We start from the raw sequence: 27,021 nt of genomic DNA, 5'->3' as shown, positions 1-27,021 counted from the left end.
CTCCTCCAGCACCTTACCTATCTGTGTCAGAATGCCAGACTCGCGCTACAGTGTCTTCCCCAACGACGACTGCATCATTCAGTAGGACCCTGTATGCATCACAAGGCCAGAATTGTGCAACAGTATTTGACGAGTATGTATTGAATTCACGTTGATGTCTTGGCCACCAAATTGATATGATTTTAACCCATTAATGACGCTCTTGACCCACAAACCACCGGTCCGTGCCACATACCTCCAGAACCTAGTAAAGACTTGTCGGATCCAAGCCACGCATAGTCTCCGATGTACTAGGTCTACGGTTCAAGGATGGACCAACACGCTAGTAAGTAGGTGGTATTTGTCATGGCTCATCAGTGTATATGTTTCAAAACTCTACGCAATGATTCAATCAAACAGGATGAAATCAAATAATAAGGAAAAATCTTGTCAAAATAATTCTGGTAAAAGTCGGAGACCTAAATTGCTGCAGGTGACATACGCAAAGTTCTCAGCCTGGCACAGAGATGACCAAGATGATAAATTATTATTTTTGTGTTGGTACTTGTTGCATAATGACATAACCCAAATGCCAATTTGATTTCCGGATCAGTTTTCAGTGAACGGGCTTTTTTTAAAAGTAATCATGCTGTGTATGTTTCGAAATATGTACTCGTATCTGTGTGATATGCCGAAATTTTCTGTCACTAAAGATCGGTAGCCAGCAGCAGAACACAGTCTCAGCTGCGGGCCCTGTGCACTAAAATTCTTCGTGCGCAGTGTGCCGCGGTCCTCCACCGCAGAAGATGTGGGTCTAGCCGCGTAGCTGTCTGAGCCGGCAATATGAGCCGCAAAGCCGTTCCTGATGAGCACTCGACGGCCGTGTCGCCTCCTCGCCACTACGTCCCTCTACCGTGTCTTGCTTCACCACGAGTGCTGCGTAATTGACATATATGCATTTATACATATCGCGCAAGGACAACCAGTGGTCTAAGAGACCATCTCATTATTACAGACAGACACTAAGAAGTGCAGTAATTTTGAACTTTGTATTTATTTTATCAATGAAACGTTTGTATTGCTCACTCTAGAGATAAAGTGATAGTCAAATGTAAAATTATAAAAATTTATATAAACTTTTTAAAATGTTAAAAAAGTTCTGTATATTGTATCAATCGGACTTAACATCAAATTTTTTTTACAAAGTGGTTACTAGTTTTGGTAGCTTAACCGTCCTCTTTAGATCTCAGAACAGAGAAGCTACAAAAAAATTGCCTTAAGTAATAAATTTATGTAAAAGTTGCTGTTGTCTTAATTTTAAATAGTTGCTGGGAATTAACTTACCACATATAGCAGTGTAAATGTACTAGCAGTGTACAACACCGTCGTTACCGTTTGTAAAAGTTGCACACTGTGACGATGTTGTAAGTGTATCTTATATTTCTCTTTTGATATCAAGTACAAGTTATATGGAATGTTTGCGAATACCTTACTATTTGGAAAAATCATATTATTTTTGTGTGCTGTGAACCAAAAGCAAACATTTGTTACTTGCTTCTTCTTATTCATAGTCAAATCTTTGCTTACTGTCACTGATGTAACGAAAAGAATAATATGGACGTTTCAGTGTATAAAATTTTGATGACGCTGTACAGGTTTTTTATTTCAATTGCCGTCACAGATAGCGTGATGCGTTCAACGAACTAATCTTCCTTTTAAAACATTATTTCCTACTCTTCTGTGATTTCCCTAGATCACTCCAGGCAAATGCCGGGATGGTTCCTCTGAAAGGGCACGGCCGACATCCTTCCCCATCCTTCCCTAATCCGATGAGACCGATGACCACGCTGTCTGGTCTCCTTCCCCAAACCAACCAACCAACCTACTCTTCTTTTTTTGCCAATATATAATTTATTTGTCCTTACCTTCGGTTTCGAATATAGATAACAGGTTTTACCTGAAGATTCAAAATAAGAATGTTCTTGCCGATGCAACAGCTTTGAAAACACAACTAGTGTGTTTATATTGCTACATGTGGTCTAACTAGCTGTAGATTTTTAAAAGCAAGACAATAGCAATTTTTACTTAACTTCGTTGCTTAAGGTAATTTGATTATCAGCTTACGATAGGTTTCTTCCCATCTGACAATGTTAGATGTATTCATAAATTCATAGTTTGCTTCAATTTTTCATGATTTTCAGAACAATAGTGTGTACAGTGTTAATTATTCATGGCATGAAATTCAGTGAACACGACATTCACGATCTGTGATTAACTGGTGTATACGACAAGTAATAAATAAAGACAAGAAGTAATATGGGCTGAAGTTTGTAAGGCTATTAGAGTCGGATGTCTTTTTCTCTCTTCGTACGTACAATATTTTATCAATTTCAGAGTTGTATAACCCATCTTAAGGCATCCATATGGCTGAAAATCAATTGACTATGGAACAGCACGAGCAAATCAAAAAGAATTCACAGAGAAAATGTTGTGCAAGCCCAACTTATATAGGCATTTGACAGTGTCATGAACATGTAAACCAAGAAATCGCAACGAAAAACTATGTAATGTCTACAAACGTACACCTGCCTCATACAAGCTCTAGTTTTTCATAATTCCCTATTTTCTGCTTGGAATCACTAAATATCGTTTCAAATACAGGGTGGCAAAAATTAAACTTTTGCTAATTGAGCCGGTGTAAACGGAAAACTATTTACCGTATAGGTACCCAACTTCATAGGAATGATGTTCAGACTGTGCGCTGCAGGACTCGCGTTGTTAGTATTTTTACTGCCATGACTCGCGGATAGGCGTCGGTGGTGGTGGCGCACGGTTGTAACACGAGGATCAGTGTGCATTACGGTGGCAGAAAATCGGGATGTGTCTGGACCAGATGAGCGAGTCTTTTATTCGTAAGGCTGTGTTATCAAAACAACAGTAACAGTACTGATCGTCCTCGTAGGTATCGACACATTGCTCGTGAGGTAACTCTGTTACTCCGCAACACATTTGGAGAAAACGGACTCATTGGACGGTTGTTCCAAACTGCATCCCTACCAAGATCAAAGAATTTGAACCCTTGTGACATTTGGCTACCTGAAGGACAGGAATTATTAACGGGACACTAATACACGGAGGTTAAAGATGAGCAATTCGAGGAAGGTAGCGAACATCCCACATGATATGTTTCGCGTAGCAGTAGAGCAGTCTCTAGTGCGGTTCCAGGCTGTCGTGGGACAGTTGGTCGTCAAACCGAGCAGCGACTTGAACCTTGAAGTTAAACATGGCATGCAGTTAACAAATGTGACCCCGTCATGTTGAAATAAAAGGGTTATTTCTCTTCACTTGTCCTTGCAAAAGTTTCGTTGAAATTTGATTATCCTACGATCACAAGTTTCTCGCGGGAATCCTCTCAATGTGCGAAAATTTGATTACAATCATCCTGTATTTAGTTCAACTACTGGTTTCCTGAACTACAGATATGTTGAGGTTATGTGCAAATTTAAGATGAACGAACCATTCGTATTCCTTTATCACGCAGTCTGATCTTCACAGCATCTTTTATGATCTCCACAACCACTGTCTTATGCACTTTTTCAGTGGGGGAGAATAAGTGAGATAAAAGTGATATTAAAGGCAAGAAAATTTAAGCAAGGGAATTTTGTGCAACAAGGAACAGAACAAATATACATCGACGCTAATCAGTGAATATGTTTTGAACAGTACATTAAGAACTTTCCTCCATCAAATGTGATATTCACTGTTTGACAGAATAAGAGAAGCAGTCAGAGGACAAGGTGGGATCTCTAACTTCGTACACGAACACACCATCGGCAGGTATGAAATTGATTAGAGTTGATATTCTCTGTGAAAGGTTGAATGGCCAACTGAATCCACTACTATTGTTCGTGTCTAATGTTGTTACAGGGGCGTGTCGGGTATATAATGGGCGTGAAGAGTGACTGCTGAAGGACACAGTTACCATATACTGACGTGAGACAGGCTCATCAGCACCTGACACAATTTGCAAGGGGCCTCACTAGGGACACTGAAGGACACTGAGTTACCACATACTGATGTGAGATAGGCTCTTCAGCAAGTGACACAATCTGTAAGGGATCTCATTAGGGACACTGAAAGATACGGAGTTACCACGTACTGATGTGAGACACGCACAACAGCCCCTGACACAATGCAGAGGTCTTATTAGGGGTACTGTGCAATGTCCAGATTTATGGGGCATTCGGATGTGACGGTGGCATGATGTTGGAATGCATAGGAACTTGAGGGTAGGCCTGCTTGCCGTCAAAGTACTAGTCGACCTCGTCACCACAAAGGAGGACTGTCATATCGTGCTCCAAACACATTGTAACTCCTTTGAGTCTGTCATTCTAGAACAGGTAATGGACTCTCTTTAACATTCGGTGCCATCCTGCACAGCTTGTCGGAGATTAGCAGCAGGTAGACTAGGTAAATACAGATCCGTGTGTAGGTTGCCGTTAACAGCACAAAACAGACGGATGTGTCTGGAGTGCTTCCATGACCGAGGAGCATAGACTGCAAATGAATGGTGTTGCGTAGTGTTCTGCACTACCCAGGGTCATCATTGTCGGCAAGTATGGTGGCTATCTGAGGAGAGAGCCAATTATTCCAATGTTATGGAGAGGCACAGTGGTGTTATTTCTGGCGTAATGGTGTGGGGAGTCATCTGGTATGATCTCGGTTTATGGCTGGTTGAGACTGTGGGAATTCTGATGACACAACGGTACTTCACTGGCAATCTGCATCCTTGTGTGTTATCTGTCAAGTGACAGTATTAAGGATCCTTCTTTGAACAGGAGAATGGTCGTCCAGACACAACACATTGAAAGATATACACACGGAGCAAAATTTTGTAAGAAAATTTTATATTGAACCAGAGATGGTCAAATGTAGTATCGATTGTGTAGTAGTGTCGCTGCTCAATAGCGATCGCTGGTTCAAGGTGTTATGGGTAATATTTTAGAATAACTTTAGACAGACTGTTATATATAGAGTTAATTTGGACAAGTGGATATATGGAGGACTCTTAAGTGTAAAGACCTGTTATATCTGATGTTTTCTGGATATATACGTACTCGTTACCGGCAGTAATGATTTTTATTTGCAAGATACCATACTGGAAATAATTAAGGTAAAGAAAGTTTTGTTGCTACCAATGCAATGCGCGCATTCATTAAGTGATAATCGAGACAATGTATAGCACTCACGTCCAATGATTTTGTAAAGCTAATTGTTAATGTAGAATCAGTTTATTTGTGTTAATTTTGAGCATTATTAATTTTCAGGGAGTCAGAATACACGTTTTGAAGTTAGTGCCATATTGCTACTAACCACAAGTGAATACCAGTTCCCAGATCCATATCGTTCCTGATTAACTATTTTTCTCAAGAAGTTATTGCCTCAGTCATATTCGATTTAATTAAAATGTATGCTAAGCAACAGCCTTGCACAATAGTTGTATGATAACTATACAATTTAAAGTAGGACCTTCTTACTAACAGAGAGCAGTGCCAAGAGCGTTACCCTTGTGCAGATAAAGATAGGAGATTTTAGTATTTCAGGGACAGCATTCATTAAACACAGTTTTGTTTTATTACCAGGGCCAATTTCAAATCGGTATTGTTGCATCAGATTCAGTTTTGTGTTACGTAAATTCATGCAGTTTTCGTTTGGTTTAAAATTATTTACAGTTTACATTCTCGCAGTCAGTAAAGTTCACTAAAGGACAGAGCACATAAGCGACAAGATAAAATACACGTTCGCATGCCGTTCCCGTTCTTACAGATGTGTTGCGGGCAACTGCCGGGTACGTAATTAAAAACGTACGTGTTTCAACATGTCACTATGAACTGTCAGTAACGTTGAGGTACTGTACTGCCCAGCACGATCGCCAGACCTGTCCACGATGGAACAAGTGTGTTACCATTTCGATAGCTATGTCTGTCCCAGTGCCAGTATCCAATTCATCAATGACCAGTTACAACAGCTGTGAGATAGCCTAACTCACGGTACAACAGCTTTATGGCACTCTTACCATTCGAATCATAGCAATCACCCTGACCAGAGGGAATGCAACTTCATACTGGAAAGAAGGGTCATGCTGCCAATGTTTTTGTTAATTTGATTCGATTTTGTAATAACTGAAATAGCATCATATACCTTATTTGCTAATTTGACTCAGTTCTGTAAGAAACGGAATACTAGGTTGGTGTAAAAGTTCGTAGCGTTTTTATTTTACATCTCGGTATTCCGGTTATTTATTGATTATCAGGTTTTCTTTTTTGGAGTTAACTGTTGCTATTTGAGTTTACATAATGTCATTTGAAGATAGTGAGTGGAGCTGTGGACGCTAGAAAATGGGGAGCTATTGGAGATCTTTCTATTGAACTCAAACGGAAGAGTAGTCTGAGTTCAATAGAGGGATGACAGCAGCAGAGGCAGCCAAATATATTTGCGCCGTCTATGGGGATAATGCCGTTGGACAGAGTACGGCAAGAAAATTGTTTTCTCGTACTAAGGAGCGTCGTTTTGACATTAGTGAGTCTCCACGTTGAGGAAGACCTTCAGGGTTTGACGAAGATAGTTTAAGCGTTGATCCTCGTCAGTGTACTCGAGAACTGGCGTTGGCGAACGTTCAAAAATCGGGTGTATGGGTACCGCATGCACTAAGGAATGGTTCCAATGGCTCTGAGCACTATATGCGGTTATCAGTCCCCTAGACTTAGAAGTACTTAAATCTAACTAAACTAAGGACATCACACACATCCATGCCCGAGGCCGGATTCGAACCTGCGAACGAAGCAGCACCGCGGTTCTGGATTGAAGCGCCTAGAACCGCATGCACTAAGACAAAATCATAAAAATCAGCGGGTGGCCATACTTGCATCCCTGCTTGCTCGTCATCAATTGGCTCGTGAACAACACCGACGATTTCTATCCTGTATCGTTACTGGTGACGATAAATTGCGTCTTTATGCTGGCACAAGGAGAAGACAGAATGGTTGAGCCCAAATAAAAACTGCAACTTCCCGTACAGAGACCTGGACGCTTCCAAAAAACCAGTATGTTCTGCATCTGGTGGTACAGCGACGGTGTGGTGTACTCCGAATTGCTTCCCCGCGGTGTAACCATCACTGTTAACTCTGACTGTCAACAACTGAGACGTTTTATAGACGCAGCCAAGAATAACGACCAGGAATACAGCGTGAAGTGATGCTACTCCACGATAACGACTACGTGCATTCTGCTAGACTGACAAAAACCACTATACAGGTGTTAGATTGGGACGTCATTCCGTATCCACCTTATTCACCTGATCTTGCCCCTTGGATTTTCATCTTATCCGTTCTCTACCGAAAAACCCCCAAGGAACTTCCTTTCCGGGTAAAAATTCACTCAGAGCATGGCTCGAAGAGTTGTGCGCCACGAAACCACGCGATTTATACAGATGTGGAATCGAAAAGTTCGCTGGCACAATATTGTAAATAGTGGAGGAAAATATATTACTGATGACTAAAGTCTTTGTTATGTGCATCTGTTGTGTTTATTAAACTTACGGAGAAACGCTACCATCTTATGCACCAATCCAACAACCATCTCATTTCATGAAGTTGCTGTTCGTTTCTTCCTTCCCTTCTGGGTGACTCACATTTTTTTTTCGTGTGGCGTAGATTAAATTCTTACGTTTATTGCAATAATGTTTCAAACTGTGCATTTATTGCAGTCTCCGAAAATAGAAGAAGAGCTTCAAAAATTTACCTTACTGACGGGAGCCAAATATTAGAAATTGTCCTGGTGCCTTGACTCTTACAAACAGGAAGAAATCTTAGGAAATAAACACAGTTCACTACTGCACAGAGTGGAGACATGCTGACCATTCAATGACATTGCGGTATTTGCCGCCATCCGATCGACCGCACTCGAATACGGACGCCGTCAGTCACGCCGCCACGTTTCCTACAGCGGCCACCGCGGTATGGGGTGGCCGCCACGAGCGATTACGCCGATGCGATTTATATGCAAGCAACCTGTGGCGGGTGTACTTCAGTTCAAACGCCGACGCACAGAGCCATATTTTGTGTGTTTGCCATTTCAAAAGATTTATAGACATACATAGCGTCAGGGCTCGCCGCCTACAACATAGTCATTATGTTGAAGACTGAATTCTAAACCTTTGTATCTGTATGAATTTCAACGCTCAGATTTACTGTTAGCAACTGACGCTGCATCTACAACCAACAAAGTTATGAAATACTTTTACTGTTTGATATCAGACGTAGAATAAATTAATATCTAAATTCTCTGCCCACGAACCGCTTCTGTTTCTCGCTCCTGTATCCACCAATGAACCTCAAAGCGTGTGAAGGAAGTTGCAGTAAACACAATGTAAATGACGGAGGAAAGAATAGCGAACCTTTATTATGCTACAAAATAATAGCTATAAGAAATATTTGCAGAGTTCATTGATGCCACAACGTGCATGTTTTATCGTGAATGTTTGGTCAGCACTACAACCTGTACTGCTGCACCCTCCTGTCCTTGTTCTTCTTCTCTCAACTGGTAAGCTGATCCTTTTGAGCACTGTAACGTAAGGAAAATGAAGTCAGGAAAGGCTATGTTTCCTGCAATAAAATCTTCTAGGTCAAAAGTTCACTTCTGTTTATTACTGCTCGTGTCGCACTTTTAAATGCAAACTTCAGTTTTAATGCGTAGCAATCACTTCATGAAAATCATCACGAACAGTTCTGACACGTCACTCCACACGCTCGACGAAGACAGTTCCTCTTTGTGGTAGGACGGAAACGCTCTCTAGTTTAGAGTTCCAGGAATACCACGAATCACAGTGTGTCCCATTTTATCAATTGTCGTACGTTTTTTTTCATATTTTAATGTATGTATTCAACATCGTGGGCGGAATACTATCTGACGCAACACGACGGACGGTGCCGGGGGTAGAGGTGGAGAATCCGCTCACAGCAGCTTGGTGGTGGTGGGCTGCTGGGGGATGCCGTTGCTGTTGACGTCAGTGCGGGGGTGGGTCGCCTTCTCCGGCAGCTGCAGAGGCTCCATCTCGATGTCGGGCGGGCTGTTGGCGTCGCCCGGCGCCCACGGCTGCTGCTCTGAGCTGCCCAGCACCAGGTACACAGCTGCGCCCACCACGTAGAACGCCGCCGTCACGTACAGCACCACTGTCCACTCCTCGCGCGTACCCTGTGCGACACAACAAGTACCTTTCACACACACACAATTTTTGTCACAGAGCTCACCAGTATGGCACATCATCAGCACTGAATGTGATCCTGATGACGTCTAACTTGTTAAGTGTAAGCCCACATCCTTGTCCATATCCTGCTCTCTTTGTCTATCTCCTACTTGCACCTATGTCTGTACATCTTATCCTCCCCCCTCTTTCTGCTCAGCCATGACTGTCTGCACTTGTACTCCCTACAATTAATTCTAATACCATTCGCTCAGTATACCAGTCGAACAGGCAGCCTAGGTATCAGCCGCTACGAAAGCCTTTTTACCCCACCCTATGAGAGCTAGGTTAGGTGGTACTTATTCCCACTGTACTTCTTCGCAGTGGAGTCTTTACCAAATATGGTTGAACCATGAAAATGACTGTGTGGCGTGGACTGGGCGGTTTTTTAGGTTAGAGGGTCTCGGGAAAACACGAAGCCGGCCGCAATGGTCGCGCGGTTCTAGGTGCTCTGTCCGGAACAGCGCGACTGCTACGGTCGCAGGTTCGAATCCTGCCTCGGGCATGGATGTGTGTGATGTCCTTAGGTTAGTTGGGTTTAAGTAGTTCTAAGTTCTAAGGGACTGATGACCACTGATGTTAAGTCCCATAGTGCTCAGAGCCATTTGAACCTTTTTTTTTTTTTTTTTTTTTTTTTTTTGAAAACACGAAAAGGGCTACAGTTTCAAAGGTTGCAGGTTGAACACAGGAAGAACGTAGATACAGGAACCATTGGTATAACTGTTGTAAATTGTCGTAGCTGTGTTGGGAAAGTACCAGAGCTCCAAGTGTTAATAGAAAGCACTGATGGTCAAATCGTTATAGGCACTGAAAGCCGGCTAAAGCCGGATATAAGCTCAGCCGAAATTTTTGCGAAGAACCTAACGGGGCTCCGAAAGGATAGGCTAAACACGATTGGCGGTGGCGTGTTTGTAGCTGTCAGAAGTCATTGTTGGCAACCGGAATAAAATAATAATTCTATCCTTTTACCGACCTCCCAATTCAGATGATACAGTTGCTGAAAGGTTCAAAGAACACTTGAGTTTCATTTAAAACACGTATACGACTCATACGATAATAGTTGGTGGTGACTTTAATTTACCCTCAATATGTTGGCGAAAATTCATCTTTAATTCCGGAGGTAAAGCATAAAATAACATCCGAAATTGTGCTAAACGCATTCTCTGAAAATTATTTCGAGCAGTTAGTACTTGAGCCCACGCGAATAGTAAAAGGTTGTGAAAACACATTTCATCTCTTAGCAACAAATTATTCTGAGTTAATAACGAACATCAAAACCGATTCATGGATTGGTGAACATAGGGTTGTCGTAGCGAGATTGAATATTGTAATCCCCAAATCCCCGAAAAGAAAAGCAGATAAAAATTCACTTGACACCTTCCTGAGTGACAATCTCCAATCATTCCAAATTAATAAGTGTAGACCAGATGCGACTTAAATTCAAAGAAATAGTATCGCCAGCAGTTGAGAGATTTATACCAAATAAATTAACAAACGACGGAGCTGATCCTCCTTGGTACACAAAACAGGTTAGAACACTGTTGCAGAAACAACGAAAAAAACATGCCAAATTTAAACAGACGAAAAATTCCCAAGATTGACGTTCTTTTACAGAAGCTCGAAATTTAGCGCGGACTTCAATGAGAGATGCCTATAACAGTTTCCACAACGAAACTTTGTCTCAAAACCTGGCAGAAAATCCAAAGAGATTCTGGTCGTATGTGAAGTATGTTAGTGGCAAGAAACAATCAACGCCTCCTCTGCGCGATAGCTATGGAGATACTATCAAAGACAGTGCTGCCAAAGCAGATTTACTAAACACAGTCTTCCGAAATGCCTTCACAAACTATGACGAAGTAAATATTCCACAATTAGAATCGAGAACAGCTGCCAACATGAGTAACGTAGTAGTAAATATCCTGGGAGTAGTGAAGCAACTTAAACCACTTGATAAAAGCAAGTCTTCTGGTCCAGACTGCATACCAATTAGGTTCCTTTCGGAGTATTCTGATGCATTAGCTCCATACTTAACATTCATATACAACCGTTCGCTCAACGGAAGACCCGTACCCAAAGACTGGAAAGTTGCACAGGTCACAATATTCAAGAAAGGTAGTAGGAGTAATCCACTAAATTACAGGCCCATATCGTTAACGTCGATATGCAGTAGGATTATCGAACATATATTGTGTTCGAACATTATGAATTACCTCGAAGATGGCTCTGAGCACTACGGGACTTAACTTCTGAGGTCATCAGTCCCCTAGAACGTAGAACAACTTAAACCTAACCAACCTAAGGACATCACACACATCCATGCCCGAGGCAGGATTCGAACCTGCGACCGTAGCGGTCACGCGGTTCCAAACTGTAGCGCCTAGATCCGCATGGCCACTACGGCCGGCTTACCTCGAAGAAAACGGTCTATTGACACACTGTCAACATGGTTTTAGAAAACATCGTTCCTGTGAAACACAACTAGCTCTCTATTCACATGAAGTGTTGAGTGCTATTGACAAGGGATTTCTGATCGATTCCGTATTTCTGGATTTCCGGAAGGCTTTTGACACGGTACCACACAAGAGGCTCGTTGTGAAATTGCTTGCTTATGGAACATCGTCTCAGTTATGTGACTGGATTTGTGATTTCCTGTCAGAGAGGTCATAGCTCGTAGTAGTAACTGACGGAAAGTCATCGAGTAAAACAGAAGTGATTTCTGGCGTTCCCCAAGGTTGTGTTATAGGCCCTTTGCTGTTCCTTATCTATATTAACGATTTGGGAGACAATCTGAGCAGCCGTCTTCGGTTGATGCTGTCGTTTATCGACTAACAAAGTCATCAGAAGATCAAAACCAACTGCAAAACGATTTAGAAGAAATATCGGAATGGTGCGAAAAGTGGCAGTTGACCCTAAATAACGAAAAGTGCGAGTTCATCCACATGACTGCTAAAAGGAACTCGTTAAACTTCGGTTACAGGTTGAATCAGTGTAGTCTACATGCCGTAAATTCAACTAAATACCAAGGTATTACAATTACGAACAACACAAATTGGAAGGAACACATAGAAAATGCTGTGGGGAAGGCTAACCAAAGACTGCGTTTTATTGGCAGGTCACTTAGAAAATATAACAGACCTACTAAAGGAGACTGCCTACACTACCCTTGTCCGTCCTCTTTTAGAATACCGCTGCGCGGTGTGGGATCCTTACCAGATAGGAATGACGGAGTACATCGAAAAAGTTCAGAGATAGGCAGCACGTTTTGTATTATCGCGAAATATGGGAGAGAGCGTCACAGAAATAATACAGGATTTGGGCTGGAAATCATTAAGAGAAAGGCGTTTTTCGTTGCGATGGAATCTTCTCACGGAATTCCAATAACCAACTTTCTCCTCCGAATGCGAAAATATTTTGTTGACACCGACCTGCATAGGGAGGAACGATCAACATGATAAAATAAGGGAAATCAGAGCTCGTACGGAAAGATATAGATGTTCATTCTTTCCGCGCGCTATACGAGAGTCCTGCCATAGAGAATGAATAATAGAGAATTGTGAAGGTGGTTCGATGAACCCTCTGCCAGGCACTTAAATGTGATTTTCAGAGTATCCATGTAGAGGCAGAAGACCAAGAATTTAAGTAAGGTTAGGAGGTTACCTGTACGTTTAAATGTGACCGTAGAAGAAGCATTGACGTAAATAAAAGAAAGGCTCAAAAGTTGAATGAAAAGTATCCGGACACCTGGCTAAAAATGACTTAAAAGGTCGTCACGCTCTCCATCGGTAATGCTGGAATTCAATAAGGTGCTGGCCCCCCCTTAGCCTTGATGACAGCTTCCACTCTCGCAGACATACGTTCAATCAGATGCTGGAAGATTTCTTGGCGAATGGCAGCCCATTCTTCACGGAGTGTTGCACAGAGGAGAGGTATCGATGTCGGTCGGTGAGGCCTGGCACGAAGTCGAGGTTCCAAAACGTAAGAGAGATGTTCTATAGGATTCAGGTCAGGACTCTGTGCAAGCCAGTCCATTACACGGATGTTATTGTCGTGTAACCACTCCGACACAGGCTGTGAATAATGAACAGGTGCTCGATCGTGTTGAAAGATTCAATCGCCAACCTCGAATTGCTCTTCAACAGTGGAAAGCAAGAAGGTTCTTAAAACATCAATGTAGGCCTGTGCTGTGATAGAGCTACTTAAAACAACAAGGCATGCAAGCCCCCTCCATGAAAAATACGACCACACCATAACACAACTACCTCCGAATTTTACTGTTGGCACTACACTCGATGGCAGATAACATTCACCAGGCATTCGCCATATCCACATCCAGCCATCGGATCGTCACATTTTGTACCGTGATTCGTCACTCCACACAACATTTTCCCACTGTTCAATCGTCCAATGTTTACGCTCCTTACGCCAAGTGAGGCGTCGTTTGGCATTTACTGGCGTGATGTGTTGCTTATGAGTAGCCGCTCGACCATGAAATCCAAGTTTTCTCAACTCTCGCCTAACTGTCATAGTACTTGCAGTGGATCTTGACGCAATTTGGAATTCCTGTGTGATGGTCTGGATAGATGTTTGCCCATTACACATTACGACCCTCATCAACTGTCGGCGGTCTCTGTCCGTCAACAGACGAGGTCGGCCTGTACATTTTTGTGCTGTACGTATCCCTTCATGTTTCCACTTCACTATCACATCGGAAACAGTGGACTTATGGGTGTTATGAGTGCGGAAATCTCGCGTACAGACGTATGACACAAGTGACACCCAAATCACCTGAGCACATTCGAAGTCCGTGAGTTCCGCGGAGGGCCCCATTCTGCTCTTTCACGATATCTATTGACTAATGAGATCGTTGATATGGAGTACCTGGCAGTTGGTGGCAGCACAATGCACCTAATATGAAAAAGTTATGTTTTGAGGGTGTTCGGATGCTTTTGATCATATTCCATGAGTCATTGCTTCTTCTATGTTTACATTTAAAAGCACAGGTAACATCCTAAACTTACTTAATTCTTGGTCTTCCATTCTTCTTTTTCCCCTCTTGGTTCTTTCACATATTTTTATATACTTCACTTTTCCTATGACTTACATTTTTTTTCCTAAAAATTTCGAATGTCTTGCACCAATTTATAATGTTGAACGATTTTTCTTGACTGACAAATTCGACGAATACGTCTTGATTTTTCTCAAGCCATGCTTCCAATATGAAGTGCAAAAGAAAACCAACCAACCAACCAACCATAAAGGAGGACTGCAGCTCAAATCCACTTCTGGCCAATCAAATCCTGGGTTTCGATGAGCTCCTCAAATAACTTAAGCAGAATGACACGGTAGTTCCGTTGGAAGGGCATGGCAAACCTGCTTAATCTCTCCCATATTCCAGTTTTTGTTCGATCTTCTTCGGTCTCTAACGACCTTGTCACGGGGTTCCACATCATAATCGTACATAGATGACCTGTAACCAGAAAACTTGTAGTTACTAACGCAGCTTTTACTTACTGGAGAAGTTCCCAAGATTGACACTAGCTTACGTCCAAAGCCAAGAATGCCTTCAATCTACAGAGGAGACTGCCTACATATCAGTTGTGTGTCGCACCTGTAATGTTGCTCAAATGTGTGGGACTCGTATCAGTACTAATCAAAACTAATAGGGAATACTGGACATGTGTAAGGGCGGCACGAACGATCTCTGTTAGATGTAGGAGTAGAAGTTATTTACAAACATGTAGGAGAAAACATATGCCATTATGAGAAAGTCACTTGCCCTTAAGGTACCTTTTTTTTTATCATCAAACTGGTTTTATGCGGCCCGCCACAAATTCCTCTCATGTGTCAACCTTTTAATCTCAGAGTAGCACTTGCAACCTACGTCCTGTTACTTACTGGATGTATTCCAGGCTCTGTCTTCCTGTACAGTTTTTACCCTCGACAGCTCCCTCTAGTGTCATGGAAGTTATTTCCTGATGTCTTAACACATATCCTATCATCCTGTCCCTTCTTCTTGTCAGTGTTTTCCATATATTCCTTTCCTCGTCGATTTGATTCTGCTCTCTTCCGATTTCATCACTGTCTGTCTTTCACTACCGTACAATGCAGTGCTCAAAACGCACATTTCTCAGACATTTCTTCCTCAGGCCAACACCGATCTTCGACAGTAGTAGACAGCCTTTGACCAGAAATGCATTCTTTGACTGTGCTGGACAGAATTTTAAGTTCTTGCTTCGTCCGTCGTATTAAAAACTGTCCTTCCGAGGTAGCAAAATTGCTCCACTTCGTCTGCGTCGTAATGGGCCCTAACCAAATACACAGGCTGTCCAGTGTCTCCTTCCACCACAAGATAGATACCGTCCCTAGTGCCACGAAAAGGCCAAGAAGAGGGCCCCAATCGTGGCGGGGATTCGTACATTTCAAACTAAACCTCTAAACAAACAACTCCGTTGTTGGGGCATCCGTAGCAGTTGTATATTTTATAGCAAGAACTTCCCCAACAGCTGTAGCTTGAACCAATTTTATAAAGGCACTACCAGTTTCGGGATTTGTGCCACCGCTGTAAGTGCAAAGTAATTTGCTTTTGCGTCTGGTTCTGTCCTCTAGACTCGCCGTACTGGTACATGCTTACTTTGTTACCTTTATTTTGTCAAAATTGATGTAAGGAAGCTCCAACTTTCATGGTGAGCTTAGAATGTAGGGGTCGTTGTTTTGATTCCTCCCCTCCCACGTCACGGTGGCGCTCTTCGCTCCGCAGACTCCTGTGCCGTCCACTTTGCTTCACCACCTCTGTCTGTGTGTGCAATGCGGTCGGAGGCTGCTGCAATTCACCTGGCTGGCTCTGTTTTGTGCTGATTTGCTGGTAAGCCTGCTGCGTCTCGCCGCGACAGTATTTCGCTTTTGGGCCAGCGTCTCGCTTTTGCTCTTTGATTAGAGGAGCGTGTTTGTTACATGGCACATGTTTATTTTTCCGTCACCCAACTTTGTATACATTGACTATGCGCTCTACGGACGTAATGGTTTTTGCTGTGAAGCTTGGGCCTTCGAAATTCTCCATGTTGTATATCATTGTTTAGTGTTTGTTACCAGTAGGTTTGAACATCACGTAAGTGTTACGGAGATGCTTCGAGAATACAAATGGGACTCCCTGGAGGGAACGTGACCTTCCTTTAGAGAGGCACTATTGAGAAAATTTAGAGAACCGGCATATGAAGGTGACTGCCAAACGATTCTATTGTCGTCAACATACATTGCGCGTAAGGACCATGAAGAAAAGATACGAGAAATTAGGGTTCACACGGAGGCATACAGACAATCGTTTTTCCCTCGACCTATTTCCGAGTGGGACAGGAAAGGAAATGACCAGTAGTGGTACAGGATACCCTTCGCCACGTACCATACGGTGGATTGCGAAGTATCAAAAAAATGGCTCTGAGCACTATAAGACTTAACTTCCGAGGTCATCAGTCCCCTAGAACTTAGAACTACTTAAACCTAACCAACCTAAGGACATCACACACATCCATGCCCGAGGCAGGATTCGAACCTGCGATCGCAGCAGTCGCGCGGTTCCAGACTGTAGCGCCTAGGACCGCCCAGTGCGAAGTATCGATGTAGATGTGAGCACACTTTTGTTTTTATCTACTCTCATAATTACTCAGTTGTGGCTATGGGTTTGTTCTCATATATAAGTGTTCGATCACTACCACTGTTTATGTCTCGGTGTTTGGATATGAAAATGTTTTTCTTCGGCCAGCTTTTTATTCTTTAACTATCCGCTCTACAGGAGTTATAACTTTAAGGAAGGATGTTGGTCCTTCTACATTCTTCGCCATGATATTTACCATTTTTGATTGTTTGTAAGAATTCTTCTTTTTACCTATTCTCATAATTAAGTGCTTATGGCTCTGGTATTACTTTGGTGTATGGGGGTTCAGTCATTGTCAGTTATTTACTTCTTCTTGTTTGTATAAGCATTTGATGATGTGGCTAGAAGCCACGAAAGCAGTAGCGCCTTAATATAGCTGTCTGCAGGTTTCATGCCATAAAAAATACACTTATTCTTGTGAACACTCGTGAAAGCTAGTCCGTAAGTCCGTAGTGTAATCTACGAAGTCGACAGCTTGCAATCCCGCTAAGCGACGTAATTCGACATATCGACATCTACATCTACATATATATTCCACAAGCCGAGGAGTGAAACACTATTCCACTCGGAAATAGCCATTTCCTTTCCTATTATACTGGCAAACAGAGTGAGGGAAAACGGCTGTCTATACATCTCTGTACGAGCCATAACTTCTCTTATACCGAGCGAGGTTGCGCAGTGGTTAGCACACTGGACTCGCATTCGGGAGGACGACGGTTCAATCCCGCGTCCGGCCATTCTGATTTAGGTTTTCCGTGATTTTCCTAAAATTGCTCCAGGCAAATGCCGGGATGGTTCCTCTGAAAGGGCACGGTCGACTTCCTTCCCCGTCCTTCCCTAATCCGATGAGACTGATGACGTCGCTGTTTGGTCTCTTCCCCCAAACCAACCAACCAACCAACTTCTCTTATCTTCGTGATCCCTACGTGAAATTGCATTGGTGACAGTAGAAACGCTCTTCACTCGGCTTACTTTCCATTACCGGTCATTTTCGTAGATGCAGATGTATTGATGAGCGGTGGAGAAAGGCTGCAGCCATGTCGAACACTTAATATTCTGTTATGCTCTCATTATCCCCATTTATTTACATTGTTATATTGTTACAGACCTTTCCGAACTACGTGTATAAGATGTATTAGTACAACTGTCTAGCTTCTCTTCTTAATATCTCCTACAATAATGGTTTATTTACTTTATCGAAGCCCTTCAAATACAGGGTGTATCAAAAAGAATCATCTGGTTTAAAATAATCGTAACTATTATGTTATTTTAGATATGTGCATGAACAACCTACTGTTGGAAAGAGCAAATTCTAGAGTTACATGCGTCCCGCTAGGTATCAAGAGTGTGCGTCCATTCCAGTTCTAGTAAAAATAGCGTCGGCACAACATAAAATGGTTTTTGTGCTACGTTTTGCACAGTTTCGGTCAGTAATAACTGTTCACCGTCACTTTCGGACTAAGTATTGTGTGGATCCTCCTACAGCACAGAGCATTAGATAATGCGTATAAGTTCCGAGATCAGATAGTTTGTGTAAAGGCAAATCGCCGGGCCCTCCCCGAGTGTCCGACACAGAGGTCGAACGCCTCCTCCATAGTTTCACAAGCAGCCCGCAGAGATCCGTTCGTCGCGCAGCTCGACATCTCAACATGCCCCCGATATCCGTCTGGCGTGTGTTGCGTCGACGTTTACACATGAAAGCATACAAAAATCAGTTAGTGCAAGTTAATCGTGGAGGCGACAAACAACAACGTGTTGGGTTCTGCAGTTTTCTTACAAAAAAATGGTTCAAATGGCTCTGAGCACTATGGGACTCAACTGCTGAGGTCATTAGTCCCCTAGAGCTTAGAACTAGTTAAACCTAACTAACCTAAGGACATCACAAACATCCATGCCCGAGGCGTGATTCGAACCTGCGACCGTAGCGGTCTTGCGGTTCCAGACTGCAGCGCCTTTAACCGCACGGCCACTTCGGCCGGCAGTTTTCTTACACTCTTAGTGTTTAGAGATGAGGCAACCTTCCATTTAAATGGAAAGGTGGACCGTCATAATGTGAGAATATGGGGTACGGAAAAACCACATGAAGTTGTACAACATGAGAGGGGCTCTACAAAATTGAATTTTTTTTGTACAGTTTCACGGGGAAAGGTGTACGGTCTATTTTTGTTTGCCGAGAACACTGTTACAGGCAGCGCATATCTCGATGTGCTTCAGAACTTTCTTTTTCCACTGTTGGAGACTCATTCGAACGACTTCATTTATCATAAGTGAACAATGGATTAGTCGCACTGCACCAAATGATTCAGCCTTATATTAGTGGTCACCAAGGTCACCAGACCTGCATGTGTTTGGTTAAATGTCACGGGGGTTTATAAAAAACTCTGTGCGCCTGCATTACCAACAAGAATGAACTGAGATATCGGTTAACAGCAACTGTGGAAGCTGTTTAACTCAAGACATACTCACTGCAGTGTGGGATCAATTTGAATACCGCATTGACATATGCCGTGCATCTCAAGGAGGACATATTGAATACCTATGAAAAGGTGTATAAAAAAAAAAGCTTTTTGAGTTTCTCGTTCATCAAAAAGCAAAATTCATCGTATAAGTTTATTAGTTCCAGAAATATAGACTCGGCAAATCGGATGATTCTTTTTATACGCCCTGTAATTTGTGAAAAGGATCTGTCTTTCTTTATTGCATCCCTTGTGTTTCTGTGTAATGATGAATTACAATTTAAATTAGTGTAATTAAAAATAAAATGTAACCATGAACAAAGAGCCAAGTTACTTGACAGGATAGGATAGGTAACTATTAGGCGTTTCCGGTATCTAGGAGGTGATGTGGCTGGTAACTGGGACGGAGAGTTCCGGACTGCGACAGCCGTGTACTCACGTTGGTGGTGAGGTATCCGACCATGGTGGGCGCGAGCACGCCGGGCAGGTTGCCGAGCGCGTTGGCGGCGCCGGTGAGGGTGCCGGCGAGCCGGGGCGCGAGGTCGAGGAAGGAGAGCACGTAGCCGCCCGTGAAGGCGAGGTCGGTGACCGCCTGGCCGGCCGTCAGCACCAGCACCGCCCAGAACTGCTGCTGGCACGACAGCGACGCCACCCCCAGCAGGCTCGCCGCCGCACCCAGCGTGCCTGCCACACAGGCACAGCCCCGCCTCTAGCTCAAGGTACAGTTCTCAAACACACACATTTGGCGTAAAGAAAAAGAAAAGTTAGTCACTGAGTGCTCAAAATTTCCTCGATGAAGCTCGCTTGTTATATTGATACCGTACCGATACCCTTATCTGCTGGACCCAAGATCACAGGTGGCACTGGAAAGGAGTGAACTTTTGGCACTGAAATCTGGGATCGCAGGACAGATCGGATCAGGTTATGGTTGTGGAAAGTGGCCAAGACCAGTTACTGTTAGTTGCACAAAACACGCAAACTTTATTTTCCTAAAAACACTTAATCACACATGCCCTTAAAAGGATTCAGAAACAATACGGCTGAAAGCCCGAATACAAGTTATTAAAAATTGCTTTAAGGAATACTCGCGGCTGAAGGCCTTACTTCAAAAAAAATAATTTTTACGTAAATAGTCGGCTGAAGGCCACACACTAGACATAGAAGAACTGAGGCTTAAGGCCTGGATAACAAGAATTTCCAGTAGAGAAGAAAATTTAAAACGTTTCAAACAAGTGAATTTTCAGTTTTAATTGAAGATGGCTGAAGGCCTTATCTTAAAAATATTTGACATAAAAGCTCAGCTGAGGGCCACATACTAAAAATAGAACAACTCAAGCCTCGATAACAAAGATTTGCAATAGAGCAAAATTCCCCTTTTTCCCTTGTTAAAGAAATTAGTTAAAACAAAAATCTTCAAAGTTTTAACTTAAAACGGGTTAAGGCCTTACTTTAAAATTAAAACAAACTTAATTAATAGGTGACTGAAGGCCTCACTCAGTACTTGAGACAAAATCACAATCTAAAAACAACAGAACAATGTTGCTCAGAAGTGCTCCAGGGGTCAGCCTGGGGAGGAAACTCCGACACAAGTTTAGGTGAGACAGACAGCCAAGCATAATACTAAATAATCGTATGCCAACCCGACCTAGGCACAGCTGAAGAACCAACCAACAACCTAATCGATTCCCTTCCACCCGACCAACGGCACAACAACTGAAAATATCAGCGAAGACAAAGACACCAGCAGCACTATGTCTTGACAATTGGCGTCTAAATACAGTCAACGCACAATAATCACTCAAAAAAAAAAAAATGAACAACACCAAGGCTGTCGAACTACAGGTAATGCCAGACAGTGTTAAGACAGCAAAGAAAACACACTGCCGGAAAACTTTGCAAACGACAAGGGCAGGTAACCGGAACATTAACGGCCACAAGGCAGAAGATACCGCTGGTGCAATTCACTAATAAGTTACAATCAATTCGATAGTTTAACACCATACAGGAAGACGGCTGCAAAATTTCGCCGACTCCAGCGCACCATACGTTGCTGCTTGCTGGAACGGCCCAGGAAGCAACAACTGGCAATGAACAAAGACATGTCACAGCAGTTGAGGTTTCATAACAAGTTAACTGATTACTCCACTCCAGTATCCAGGTTCGGTGAGGGACGAACTTTGCAGCTCTCACAGCTAGTGTCTCACAAATCCGACCGCATGTGCACCCCGCCAGCGGTCCCAGCCTGACCCCACGCCGGGAGACTTCCTCGCTGCTCTGTCACAACCGACCGACTGCCTACTCCAGTACGTAGCCAGCATTCATAACTGCTCAGTGGAAATCGCAGAAGCTACACACAGTTCCACATAAACACTGACACCAAGAACTCCGACAATCCTGAAACCAATCACTGTGGGACAACAAGGAGAAATCACAAGACGACACACACAGAGTTTGCCGGCCGCGGTGGTCTCGCGGTTCTAGGCGCTCAGTCCGGAACCGCGCCACTGCTACGGTCGCAAGTTCGAATCCTGCCTCGGGCATGGATGTGTGTGATGTCCTTAGGTTAGTTAGGTTTAAGTAGTTCTAAGTTCTAGGGGACTGATGACCTAAGACGTTAAGACCCATAGTGCTCAGAGCCATTTGAACCACACAGAGTTTCCATAAGCGGTCGGCGACCAAATACACGTGGTCTGATGAGACGACTGACCGAACAACCAACTAAGGTCGTCCCCACTCAAGTTGTGTGTGTCGTCAACGGTCGGGCGAGTCATGGCTGTCCGGAGCTCACTGCAGCTCCATCCCGACTCCCTTGATGTCCGTTCGTAACCCGGAGACACAGCGACCCGGGCACACTGGTTCGGACCCAATCACGCAGAGGAACACTTGCCCATTGGCCACCCGACATCTCCGCACAACAAGGAACCGACTCACGTCCGGCAAGATGACCAACTGACAATGCCCAGAAACGGTCAAAAGACCAAATACACGTCGCCCAATGAGACGACCGACCGAACGACCAACGAACGGTCGCTCCCGCTCCAGTCTCCTTCCGTCGGAGAGTTCATGTGTGTCGCCAGCGGTCGGCGAGTACTGGCTGTCCGCACCTCACTGGCGCTCTGTCCCAACAGAACTCCGACAGAGGACGACCCGGAAATACTAGCGGTCGCTCCAGTGACAGTACGGCAGTGTACTTATCGAAAAGCGCTGCTGCTACCACTCACGGGCAAGCAAACCAGCAACTTAGTGATGCCAGTAAATCGAATAAGAAACGAGGCGACAATACCGTAAAGACAAGATGTCAAGCAATAAACGGCACGAACACGAGCCGAGCAGGGCTCAGGCACCAGCAAAAAAGACGCAATTTTACTGCGTGATCCGCTGTGACGGTGAACATGTACAAGTCGGGAGACGCGGACCCTGCTGACTCGCATAGGAGCGTAAACTAATTATTCTACGATCTAATATTGTGCAAGACGTAATAATATGCACTGATCAGCCAAACCATTGTAACCACTGCCCACCGCGACGTTGGATGCCGCCTGGTGACGTTGCGGGCACGTCACGCGGAAACAAAAGAATGTAAGCGGAGCAGACAGGGACAGGGTAACACTCTAGCGAAGATAGGGGCTGCAAATGGGGAAATCCTTTGAGATAAGTGAAATTGACAAGGGCAGATTATTATTTCGCAGAGCCTGCGAACGAGAATCTCCAAAACGAGGAGACAGGTCGAATGTTCACTTGCTACTACTGTCATTTGCATCTGCAGAAAGAGGTAGAAGGACAGTGAAACTGCCACTAGTCGCTTAACGGTTGGACGTCCACGACTAATCACAGAACGTGGGTTTCGGAGGCTTGTCTGCTCTGTAAGGTAGGATAGAGTGTGATCTGTGGCATCTCTGCCGAAAGAGCACAATGTTGGTGCACGCTCAGGAGCTTCGGAGTACACTGCTCATGGTACATTGTTGAACATAGAGCTCCGAAGCAGACCGTCCCTGTGTTCACATGCTGACCCAACGACATTGGTAATTACGATTGGAGTGGGCACGGAACCACTGAGATTCAATCTTCGATCAAGGAAAACGTGTCGCCTCTTCGGGTGAATCACATTTTTGCTACTCTAGGTCGATGGTCGTCTCCACAAACGCCATCATCGAGGTGCAGCGCGACGCGGACACAGGCTGGTGGGAGCAGCGTTATGGTATGGGAGACTTCAACTGCCCTTCCATGGGACTGTGCTAGTAATCGAAGAAACACTGACAGCTGCGAACCACTTTCATCCCTTCATGCTTGATGCCTTCTCCGACGGCGATATAATCTTTCAGCGGTATAATTTCCCATGTCCCAGAGCCAGAACCGTGCTACGATGGTTAAAATAAATTCATGTTCATGTCTCGATGAGAAAATGTGCCTGATGTAAATCCTGTGGAACCCACCTGCGCGCAAATCAGCGACCCGTTATTTACGCGAATTGCAAGACCTGTCATAGATACCTAATACCACATACATCCACAAACCTACCAACAAACTATAGGATCGCTGATACACGGAATCAGTGATATATTTCGTTCCAAAGACGCACAAAGAATCTGTAAAGTAGGTGGTCATAATGTTTTGGCTTACCAGAGTTCACTGGAGTGCAAAACGTAACACCGGAATCAGCTTTCACATAATGTGTCACTGCCAAGTAACAAAGCTAGATAGAACTTGGATCATATATAGAAGGAAATGCTACAGTATATTACAAAAGCTAAGTGAAACAAAAACGTAAGGAGACGAACAGGAATGAGAGTGCTATCCAAAGACAATAGTTACGTTGAAGTCTTCTTTCACTTGCATGTCAGGATGAACAGACAGTGAAGTCTCTGTGATACCTGATGACGCGCTAGACATTACATCAGTAAAAGTTGGAACATCGTTCTTAATAAAGTGTGTGATTACCACGGACGACAATGCATGCTCTGCAACGTTCAGAGGCTGTCAAGGAGTTCTTGTGGTAAGTCGTTCCACTCCGCCACCAGTGTCATCCACGACAGCTGGAAGGTCGTTGGTGCATGTGGCCGTGTACCGTGCACCGCACCGACAAATTTTATAAGGATGTACTGACCACCAAATCTTTAAACACGCTATACTCACTGGTGAACGTCATTATGACACTGTACCCTTTCCCCATTTCCGTCTTTTCAAGGGTGCACTCGGCCCTGAATTCATTTTTGGCACGACAATGAGCGACCGCATCGAACAGAGCAGATGAGGAGCTTCTTCAACTATACGATATTCGGCAAACGCCCCTTCACCCCTCCCCCCCTCCATCCCCCCAGACCTAAATCCCATCGAGCACGTGGGGGTGCGTTGAGGGGTCTTGTTGCACCACGTCCACACCCACCAACGACCACCTAGAGATTGTCAACCAGGCCTTACGCAGGAATGGAACGCCCTACCACAATAACTCCTTACTAACCATGTGACCAGTAATGGATCACGTTGCAGGACATCCATTGCCTTCCGTTGTGGTTGAACATCCAATTAAGAATCATTTCCGGCCTGTTGGTATGTCCAAAGGCCCATCATAAATCACGGTGACTGTACTGTAATAAATTTCTCTGAATGAAACTGTCATTTCTGTTTGTGTCATTGCGTATTTCTTTCGGTTGCCATCTGCACTGTACTATATTGTACTGTACTGTAGCAGTTCTTTCTATGTAAGCTCCAAATTTCATCAAGATTTGTTTCCTGGCAGTAACACATCATGCAAAAGTCATTTTCACCTTTACGTTTTGTACAGCGAAATAACTCATGCTCATAAATTAAGGATAATGCTGATACAACATGGTGAAACAAAGCTCTGGTGGGTGGTTTGCGGGATTCAATCACCTCGGGGTATGACCATGCGGTGCATTTGGCCTACGGTCGTCGCACGGTGGCGCTGGCAGCAGTCAACATACGCACAGGTGTGTTGGTGCATGTCAGAGTACGGTGCAGCGAGTAAGTGAGCAGACATTCTCAGAAATGCTAATGGTGACTGTATGTTGAAAATGGCTCAAAGAACACATATTGACGACGTTATGAGGGGTTGAATACTAGGGCAACTGGAGGCTGGCCAAACACAGCATGTAGTAGCACGGACCCTTCGTGTGCCACAAATGGTTCAAATGGCTCTAAGCACTATGGGACTTAACATCTGAGGTCATCTGTCCCCTAGACTTAGAACTACTTAAACCTAACTGACCTAAGGGCATCACACACATCAATGCCCGAGGCAGGATTCGAACCTGCGAACGTAGCAACAGCGCAGTTCCGGACTGAAGTGCCTAGAACCGCTCGGTCACAAAGGCCGGCCGTGTGCCACAAAGTGTGATCTCAAGATTATGGCAACGATTCCAGCAGACAGGAAACGTGCCCAGGCGCTACAGTACGGGACGTCCACAGTGTACAACACCACAAGAAGACCGATATCTCACCAACAGTGCCCGCAGACGGAGTACTACAGGTAGCCTTGCTCCGGACCTTACCGCTGCTACTGGAAGAGTTGTCTCCAGACAAACATTCTACAGACTATTGAACAGACATGTTTTATTCGCCTGGAGACCTCCAAGGTGCATTCCACTGACCCCTGGTCACAGGAGAACCCGTGAGGCCTGGTATCAAGAACACAGTACGTGATCATTGGAACTGTGGTCCTAGGTTATGTACACGGACGAGTCCAGCTATAGTCTGAACAGTGAGTTTCGCCAGGTTTTCATGTGGCGTGAACCAGGAACCAGATACCAACCCCTTAATGCCCTTGAAAGGGACCTGTATGGAGGTCGTGGTTTGATGGTGTGAAGTGGGATTATGATTGGTGCACGTACACCCCTATATGTCTTTGACAGAGGAACTGTAGCAGGTCAGGTGTATCGGGACGTCATTTTGGACCAGTATGTCCGCCTTTTCAGGGGTGAAGTGGGTCCCACCAAGCTGCCATCGTGGAGGAGTATCTTGAAACAGAAGATATCAGGGGAATGGAGTGGCTGCCTGTTCTCCAGACTTAAACCCCATCGAGCACGTCTGGGATGCTCTCGGACGACGTATCGCTGCACGTCTTCAAACCCCTAGGACACTTCAGCAGCTCCGACAGGCACTGGTGCTCGACCACCTGATCCAGAGTATACCAACCCGTTGTGCGGTATGTGTACGTGTGCATGGTGATCATATCCCATATTGATGTCGGGGTACATGCGCAGGAAACAGTGGCGTTTGTAGCACATGTGTTTCGGGACGGTTTTCTCAACTTATCACCAATGCCGTGGACTTACAGATCCGTTTCGTGTGAGTTCCCTATGTGCCTATGCTATTAGCGCCAGTTTTGTGTAGTGCCACGTTGTGTGGCACCACATTCTGCAATTATCCTTGATTTATGAGCATGAGTGTACATCACCGTGCCTTTCCGTTGCACGCAGTCATGTGACCCTGTAGTTGCGTACGTGAGGCACTGAAGTGGCGATTCAGTCGGCAGTTATTTTCATACAACGAGTTCAACTCTTGCAATTTCAGCTGTTAGCAATGACGCCAGAACAGACGTATTGACCCAGGCTGTATTTAATGTAGTAGTCTTTTAGAGTTTCTTCAGTTACTTGCTCATGCTGACGGATTTGTGACGA

General features: G+C 44.2%; 1 protein-coding gene across 5 annotated transcripts in view; it reads right to left on the bottom strand.

Annotated features, from left to right (window-relative positions):
• Nucleotides 1-8,411: 8,411 nt before the first annotated feature.
• Nucleotides 8,412-27,021, bottom strand: part of LOC126481363 (uncharacterized transporter slc-17.2-like) — a 643,476-nt gene continuing 624,866 nt past the window's right edge. For all 5 annotated transcript variants that reach the window (XM_050105066.1, XM_050105069.1, XM_050105065.1 and 2 more), the window contains exons 10-11: nt 19,824-20,068; nt 8,412-9,231 (exon numbers count right to left, since the gene is read on the bottom strand). In XM_050105066.1, coding sequence (XP_049961023.1) covers nt 8,992-9,231; nt 19,824-20,068 — 485 coding nt within the window. In that variant the 3' untranslated portion in view covers nt 8,412-8,991. The remainder of the gene's footprint in view (nt 9,232-19,823; nt 20,069-27,021) is intronic.

Source organism: Schistocerca serialis, chromosome 5, assembly GCF_023864345.2.
Source record: "Schistocerca serialis cubense isolate TAMUIC-IGC-003099 chromosome 5, iqSchSeri2.2, whole genome shotgun sequence".
Classification (NCBI taxonomy): Eukaryota; Metazoa; Arthropoda; class Insecta; order Orthoptera; family Acrididae; genus Schistocerca; species Schistocerca serialis.
Note: the sequence above shows the minus strand (reverse complement) of the source record. Positions and strands in the feature narration are given on the sequence as shown.